Here is an 8,956-nt window from a genome sequence, read left to right as displayed (position 1 = left end):
ATTGGTGCCAGCGCATTACATTGCGCCCAAGATCATCTTTACGGGGGTAGAAGACCCCGAAAATCATCTCACGACCTTTAATGCCTAGATGATCATTTCGGGAGGATTAGACGTTGTTCGATGCAAAATGTTCATGAGTACTTTCACAGATACCACATTGTAGTGGTTTAGTGGACTCCCTGATGGCCACGTAACCTCTTTCGCACAGTTCGCCAGGATATTTCGGGAGTAGTTTGCCGCCAACCAGGTCAGACCCCCAGTGTTATATGACCTCTTCATCGTCAGGCAGAGAGGGGAAACGTTGAAGGAATACTTGAACAGGTTATGGGCGCTCACGGTAAGACTCCAAACCCATGACGAAGACGTCACCGCCTTTGAGCAAGGAATCGTTGTGGGACCATTCAACGACTCCTTGATTAAAAAATCCAGTAGAGACGTTCTTCGAGATCTGATGGAGATTTGTCACACACATTAACACCAAGGAGGCTGTAGCTACAAAGAATGGTAGGTTGTATTCCAAAATGTCTAAGTCAACAGAAGTGGTAAAGACCTCTTGACCTTTGAGCGTCAATGAGACCTCAACGAGGAAGAGGGCGAACTCAAGACACATGTCATACAAGAAGAGCGGACCCAAGACAAAGGGTGGGGAAGAAGAGACCCGCCCCAAGTTCTGGGTATCATACAAGGAGCTGATAGCATTGCCTGAGGTATCAGAGAAATTAAGGTTTCCCCAAAAGGCCGACACAAATCTATGGTCAAGAAAAGACCTTTGGTGTGAATTCCACAAAGGCTTCGGGCACAGTATTGAGCAGTGCCTAGTACTGGGCCACCAATTGATCGAGATGCTAAAAGAAGGTTTCTTGAAAGAGTATTTGGAAGCTAATCCAGAAGAGCCTCAAGGAGAGGCGATCTCAGGAGAGCAGACGCATGAAGTACCCGTCAACGGAGAGTTGAATACTATTTCAGGAGGATTCTCGGGGGGTGGTAGCATCGCCACCAAACGCAAAAGGTACGCAAGGGTCGTGATGTCCTTGGACATGAGAAGCACGGATACTTCGCCCGAGCCTGGCTTGAGTTTCAAGAAGTCTGACTTGGGAGATGTGGTTCCCCACGACAATGACCCAGTGGTGATATCCGTCATTATGGTAGGGAGGAGAGTGCACCAAGTTCTCATTGATCAAGGCAGCTTTGCAGATGTGATGTTTTGGTCAACGTTCGGCAATTTGCGGATATCCCCCGATCAGTTGAGGCCACACGATGGATGCTTGGTAGACTTTGCGGGGGACCAAGTAGAGGTACAAGGGTACGTTGAGGATGACCTTCTCCGATGATAAGGCCGCAAGGACCATTGTTATAAGGTACGTTGTAGTTAATATGCTTTCGGCCTATAACTTACTCTTGGGCAGACCCTCCCTAAACAGGCTGAGGGCGATAGCCTCAACCAAGCACATGAAGATGAAGTTGCCCTTACTAGATGGGGATGTGACCATTATTAAATCCGACCAGAAGGCTGCACGGAAATGCTATGAAAGTAGTCTGAAGAATAGAAGGAGGACGTACTCAGCAACTGCCATCCAAGGAGGAAGAACCGTTGAAGTCCTGGAGACTGAAATTGTCGACAGACGATGACCAGGGCCCGCGGGTGACGTCCAGGAAAAAGAGATAGGTGGAAAGATGTTCAAGATGGGTGCTTCAGTAGACACAACATTGCAGGACAAGATAGTCGAAGTAATAGCCAAACATATGGACGCATTTGCTTGGTCCTCCGCCGACATGCCTGGGATAGACCCCGAATTCCTATATCGTAGACTCACTGTGGATGAAAGTGTCCGTCCAGTGGTCCATAGGAGGAGGAAGTTCAACGAGGAGAAACGCTTGATTATAAGGACAAAGACTCAAAAGTTGTTAGGTGTCAACCATATCAGGGAAGTTCAATATCCTGAGTGGTTGGCAAACGTAATATTTGTACAGAAGGCTAATGGGAAGTGGAGGATGTGCGTCGACTTCACAGATTGGAATAAAGCCTACCCCAAGGACTCATACCCTCTACCGAGCATCGACTCTTTGGTAGACACTGCTTCGGGTTGTCGCCTGTTGAGCTTTTTGGACGCATTCTCGAAGTATAATCAGATACGTATGCACCCAGTGATGAAAACAAGACCGCCTTTATGACCAAATTTGCAAGTTACTGCTATAAGGTCATGCCCTTTGGCCTTAAGAACGCTGGTGTCACATATTAGAGGTTGATGGACAGAATTTTGGCTCCCTTTTTCGGGCGAAGTGTAAGGCATACGTAGAAGACATGGTCGTGACATCCTTAGAGAAAGGTCAACACATCATTGATATGGAAGAGTTGTTTGCGAGAATAGCCAAGTACAACTTAAAGTTGAACCCAGAGAAGTGCGTATTTGGAGTAGAGGCAGGAAAGTTTCTCGGTTTTCTGTTGACCGAGAGGGACATAGAGGCTAACCCTGACAAATGTGTTGCAATTATTGGAATGAGAAGTCCCGCTAACGTAAAGGAGGTCCAACAATTAACTGGACGCATGGCTGCCCTGTCCCGCTTCCTATCAGCTAGTGGTGATAAGGGGTACCCATATTTTCAATGCTTGAGGAAGAACAATAGATTTACCTAGACGAAGGAATGCGAGGAAGCCTTCGTCAAGCTGAAGGAGTATTTGGCTAGTCCTCCTATCCTAGGCAAACCATCCCCAGGTACACCCCTCCGTCTTTATTTCGCCATCACAGACCGAGCAATTAGCTCGGTAATCGTGTAGGACCTGGTCCAAGCACAGAGATCGATCTACTTCGTCAGTAAAGTATTACAAGGACCAGAGGAGCATTACCAAGCTATTGAGAAGGCGGCCTTGACAGTGGTATACACAGCTTGAAGACTTTGTCATTACTTTCAGAGCTTCACAGTGATAATAATGTCTGATTTACCCATTCGTAAGGTCTTGCAAAAACTTGACCTAGCAGGAGGAATGGTCCGCTGGTCTGTGGAATTGTCTGAATTCGACATAGAGTGCGAGCCACGGGGGGCAGTTAAAGGACAAGCGTACGCCGACTTTATGGTGGAACTTGTAACTGAAGGGTAGTGTCCTGACCCTGGGAATTTTCGGTGGATCTTATCGGTCGATGGATCCTCTAACCAGTAGGGTAGCGGAGCAGGGGTCATTCTTGAGGGTCCCAGAGGTTTACTGATTGAGCAATCCCTGAAGTTTGCATTCAAAGCCAATAATAACCAGGCGAAGTACGAGGCCTTGATAGCAGGAATGCTACTAGCACAAGAGTTGGGAGCTCAGAATTTGTTGGTAAAAAGAGATTCGCTGCTTGTTAAAGGGCGGGTGTCAGGAGAATATCAAGCCAATAACCCACAATTGGCTTTATATCTAAAGTATGTTATAATGTTGAGAAAGAGTTTCATCGATTTTAAATTGATACATGTGTCTCGGGAGCAAAATACCCGAGCTGACTTCTTGGCCAAGTTGGCAAGCCTGAGAAAGGGAGGCCGACATAGGTCGGTAATTCAAGAGACGTTAAAATCACCTTGCACTACGGGAGAAAGGAGGGAAGAAGAGGTGCAAGTAGAGGTTTTGGAGATAAGCCCGACACATGGGAAGAGTCACAAGTCGTTGACTCAGGAAACCCTGAGAGTTCCCTAACTAGTTATGTACGAGATACCATCGGACAAATTAGTTGTCGTTTCACAGGCTTACCTTAAGGAAACCTGGATTACCCAATACTAGTATTACCTAGCTGACGGCTTGCTCCCTGTCGAACCTACACAAGCTAAGATGATCAAAAGGAACGCGAGGAGATACACCTTGATTGATGGCAAACTGTTTCGTCCTGGATATGCTCAACTGACACTCACGTGCGTTAGTGGGGACTAGTGTGTCCGAATAATCTCGGAGCCGCATGAAGGAATTTGCGACAGTCATATAGGTGGTCGAGCACTGGCATTGCAAGTTACCCGAGCTGGGTTTTATTGGCCAACTTTGAAGGAAGACTGCGAGGGGTACACTCTGTTAGAATTGTCTCATCTTCTCTTTTTTGTTTCATTTGTACTTGGTCCTTTATCACTTGTGAGGGTGTTAAAGGATAAAGTACAAACTTATTTTCCTTATGAGTGAAAGTAATATCGTTGGTAAGACCATTATTCATAGTTTTCTTATCAAATTTTCATGGTCTTCCCAATAAGATATGACAAGCTTCCATGGGAACTACATCACATAAAACTTCATCTTTATAATTTCCCACATAAAATTGTACTTTCACTCGCTTGTCTACAGTTAATTCCCCATCTTCATTGATTTATTGAATTTTGTAAGGTTTTGGATGAGGTATTAATTGTAGATCAAACTTCTCAACCATCCTAGAGCTACAACAATTGCAACAAGAACCACTATCCACAATGCCAGGACAAACATTTTCTAAAACTTTGCACCTTGTGTGAAAAATGTTCTCTCTTTGTGTTTCATGGTGAGCACTAGGTTGGTTGTTGAGGGTTCTTGTAATCATCATTAGTTCTCCCTCACAAGGATATGCCCCCTCACTATTTTTTTTCTCCTCTCCCTCACTAGACTCATCTTGACTACTACTCATCCCTCCCTCTTAAGATCATAGTTCTTTTATAAGGACATTGGGATGCTATATGACCTCTACCAAGACACTTAAAGCATTGAATGTCTCTACTGCGAGGTTGTGAGTTGGACACATCTTTTCCTACACTCTTGAGAGTCTCTCTAGATTTTTTTTTTTGAAATGTTCTCCCCCCTTTCTTTTCTATGCTCTCTCTTGAGATAAGAGATAGAGTTGGAACTCTCCTTGCGATTTGATCCTTTTCTCAAATTTTGTTGCTAAACTTTAATGGAAAGTTAGACCAAATCATTCAAGTCCCTATAGGGCAAGAGTCCCTATAGTTGTTGTGATGGCATTGAGCTCTTCTCTTTTATGGTTTTTGGGTGGTTTGCGGAAGCTTAATGGTTTGTAGATGGATCAAGGCACTCCTAGGAGGTGTGGTAGCCTTGTAGGTGCATGATAGGTAGGGAATTAGGAGAGGTTCGGTCAGCTCCTTTTGGTTGGTGAAAGAGATGAAGATTAAAGCCCTAAATCTAGAGAGATTTAGGCAAGGAGTATGTATGGCACAAATTTGGCAGCATATCCATACTCAAAAGTAATCTTGGATTTACATGAGGTAGGCTCCTCCTTAAATAGCCTAGGAGGACCGTAAATGTTAAAGCAAATGAAAAGCAAATGCAAGCCAAACTACATGCAAAAGTGAGCACATGGAAGCACATGGAGCACATGGCACATGGGAGCACATGGGACACCTAGCCTTCACATGGCCGGCCTAGATCAGTTTAGGAGGTTCTAGAAACCGTAAACTAACCTAGGTAATCCTAGCTTAATCCTAATTTTCAAACTAAACAAGGTTCACAATTCTATGCTATTTGCACCACAAATAAAGTTATGCTACGCTTGATGGGCTTCTTGGAACATGTATAGATATGTTTCCCTTCCATCCGTGGCCTTGTCCCAATCTTCATCATCTCTCTTGGACATGGACCTTGTGGTTGGTCCTAGACGGCCTTGTGGTTCTAGATGGCCTTGTGGTCCTAGACGGTCTTGTGGTTGACCTTCATGTAAGGTGGTGCTTAGCCCTCTTCCATCATGTTGGGCCTGAACTTGGGCTTGAGTTTGGCCTTCTTCCATCACATTGGTTAAGCCAATAGACGCCAAGGTGTAATGATTTTAAATAATGATAATGATAATGAAATTTTTTATTCATTTTGATCACATTCTTCATTTTAGGTTCATTGTTTGCAAATTTATAGATGATCTGACATTTACTCGATTTTTGTTATAATTTAATAATAAATATATTCATTAACAAAACTTTACTTTTTTTGAATGACAGGAAAAATGAAAGACATCCTGAATACCAATCTTTATTTGGTGTCTAAGAATTTATTACTACAAAATCATGACATTGCAAATTACTGTTTTCTTCTTTAGAACATATTTATATAGAAATATATGTACATTTGTACATTTATCATGTATAACTACTATGTTGACTATGTTCCGATCACAATACATCAGTAGTGCACTTAAATAATTTGTGTCTTTCTCATGTGTATTCGTATTTATTAAAATGAATTATAAATTTATATTGTTAATATAAGCCTGCGACAATGTTTATTCAAATTTTAATATTAAACATAAATATATGTAAATAATAAAAATAAAAAATGTATATAAAAAATTTGTTTATTAATATTAGAAAAAATATCAATTGATCCAACTTATTTTATTTAAGTGTTTACAACAAAGTAATAAAGTCTTAGTATCACATCATGAAAGACAAAATGCATATGGATTATAATGTTTTACCTCACGGATATAGATGGAAAAAAAAATATATATATATATAATATATTTATACTTTATATAAATGATAAGATGTGCATATAAAAAGCTTACACAATACTACTCTTAACATATAATGATTTTATTATTTTTGTAATATTCTCTCGTTCTAGAAAATATTGTACAATCTTGACTTTTATCTAGTTGAGACAAAAATAATTTGAACTATACTTAATAAGTTAATGTTAAGTATCATAACATTTCTTGAAATAGAAATATTCCTTCAATGTTGCATATAATTGAAAAATGTTCTCCCTTAACTCTAAGGTTGTGTTTGCTTCCGCTTGAGTACTGCAAAATAAGAAGATGTTTTGTGTTTGTTTCAAGTGATACATGAGGGAGAAGGGAAGTAAAAAGAAAAGTTGAATGGATTTTTGGGCTTCACATTGTTGAAGAGAAAGTTGAAGGGAGAAGAGAAAGTCCCATAGACTTCTCTAACTTACATTTTTACCCTCATTGAAAGATAATTAAAATCATTTAATTTTAATAATTTTTTTAAATAAACTGTACATAACCAAATAAATATAAATAATAATAATAATAATAATGTGAAGTATTATTAATACTAATAATATAAATACTAAAATTATAATAATATTTAAAATTAATTTATATAATAATTATAAAATTATAAATAACAATATTAAATAAAATAAATTTTTAAAATAATGATAATAAATGTAAATCAAATAATTTTAATAAATAATAATAATATTATTATTAATTATTTTATTTTATTTTATTTATATTAAATATTAATAATAATAAAAATATATAATTATTTATAAAATAAATAAATTTATATAATAATAAATAATATTAATCATCTAAAATACTTAATTAATTTTTTATATATTAAATAAATTTGTAAAAAAAAAATTCAATCACACTCATCATATTATTTATAATTTTTTTATGAAAAAATTTTATGTTCTAAAAATAATAAGGAACTTGTATTTTTATATTTCATAATTTATTATTTAAATATTCTAAAGATAAAGGTAAATTTGTAAATTTACATTTTTATACATTAAAAAAAATTAAAATTTTATCACAACCATCTCATCACTCTCAAACTTCAATAAACTTTCCTCACACATATACTCTAACATACTTCAATCCAAACACCCTTAACTTTCTTCACACTTCTACTTTCTTCACAATTCCACTTTCTCACACCCTCAACTTTCTACTCCCCTACACTCTCTAATCCAAACAAAGCCTAAATACTCTCAGATTGTATAAAATTGAAGTGTTATATAAGTTTAAAGAAGAAAAATATGTTAGATTAGATTTACTAACACTAGCGCAGAAATGCTAATCAAATGCGGTTATTTTACATTTACAAATGCGGTTATAAAGCCGCATTTGATCAGCACGCAGTTGTAAATCAGAGAAATACAAATGCGGCTATAGAGCCGCATTTGTAAATGCGATTTATGAATGCGGTTATTTCAAATAACCGCATTTGTATATTCTTTTGAATGAGCTCGCATTTGTATATTCTTCTGACTGAGCTGGGGTTTTAGGGGCACATTGTTGGTGAAGAGTGGAAGGGGAGAAGAGGAAACACGGCAACTGCGGCGAGTGCGGCGGCGGAGCAGCGAGAGCGAAATGCGACAGCGGCGGAAGCCATGGAAGAGTACACCTTCAAAATGCAGAGCGAAACCCATTAAAAACGAAAGCAATATGGAAAGCGAAAGCCATTGGAGTTCAATGCAGTTGTTAGGAGCAATGGAAACAAGAAAATAAGGGGCAATGCAGTTACGTACCTTCGAAAATGAAGAACTTCGCAACCAGAGAAAACGAAGAACAGATATGAGCGCAAACGAAGAATGAACGAAACTGTTGAGGGCCTAAAATTTTTAGGGTAAAAACCATTTACAAATGCGGCTAAACTTAAAAACCGCATTTGTAAATCAAACTTTTTGATTTACAAATGCGGTTATTCAAATAACCGCATTTGTAAATCAAGCGTTTTGATTTACAAATGCGGTTATTCAAATAACCGCATTTGTAAATGGAAGCTCTTGATTTACAAATGCGGTTATTTAAATAACCGCATTTGTAAATCAAAATAATTTCAAAAATGCCACCGCATTTTTTACGAATGCGTTTAAGCGCTGAACCGCATTAAATAAGGAGCGTTCTTTTCTTATTTTTGTACTAGTGTAAAATATATTCACAATCAATTTGTCCATTTAAAATTGTGTGACTATACTAATCAAACACTGATCTTACGAAAATTGTAAAAAATTTAAATACACCATTCAACAATCATTTCTTGTTGTATATTCTAGTTGTTTTTCAAATACACCATTACCATCATGTTTATTCTAGTTATTTTTCAGCATTTATATTTCCAATCTTCACGTACAATCACAATAAATGTTATTTTATTTATTGCTTTTTAATAATATTTGTCTAGGAAGAGTTGGAAAGAGGGAAAGAAAATGAAAATAAGATGGTTTATATATAACAGTTATAACATTTATAATTTTGATTTAACAACTAACGTATGA

General features: G+C 38.1%; 1 protein-coding gene across 1 annotated transcript; it reads left to right on the top strand.

The window, feature by feature from the left end:
• Positions 1-608: 608 nt before the first annotated feature.
• Positions 609-1,629, top strand: LOC137815884 (uncharacterized). Its single transcript, XM_068618993.1, has 2 exons — positions 609-1,303; positions 1,407-1,629. Exons 1-2 carry the CDS (start codon positions 609-611, stop codon positions 1,627-1,629), a joined length of 918 nt encoding a protein of 305 aa, XP_068475094.1.
• Positions 1,630-8,956: the final 7,327 nt, after the last annotated feature.

Source organism: Phaseolus vulgaris, chromosome 1, assembly GCF_000499845.2.
Source record: "Phaseolus vulgaris cultivar G19833 chromosome 1, P. vulgaris v2.0, whole genome shotgun sequence".
In the NCBI taxonomy this organism is placed as follows: Eukaryota; Viridiplantae; Streptophyta; class Magnoliopsida; order Fabales; family Fabaceae; genus Phaseolus; species Phaseolus vulgaris.
The sequence above is the reverse complement of the archived record's forward strand: the minus strand, read 5'-3'. Positions and strand labels throughout refer to the sequence as shown.

Bases quoted from the DNA above. Each gene is read 5' to 3' on its own strand.
- LOC137815884 (XM_068618993.1), top strand. From the start codon at position 609: ATGTCATACAAGAAGAGCGGACCCAAGACAAAGGGTGGGGAAGAAGAG. The intron at 1,304-1,406 runs GTACGTTGAGGA...ACTCTTGGGCAG, and splicing joins GACCAAGTAGAGGTACAAGG to ACCCTCCCTAAACAGGCTGA.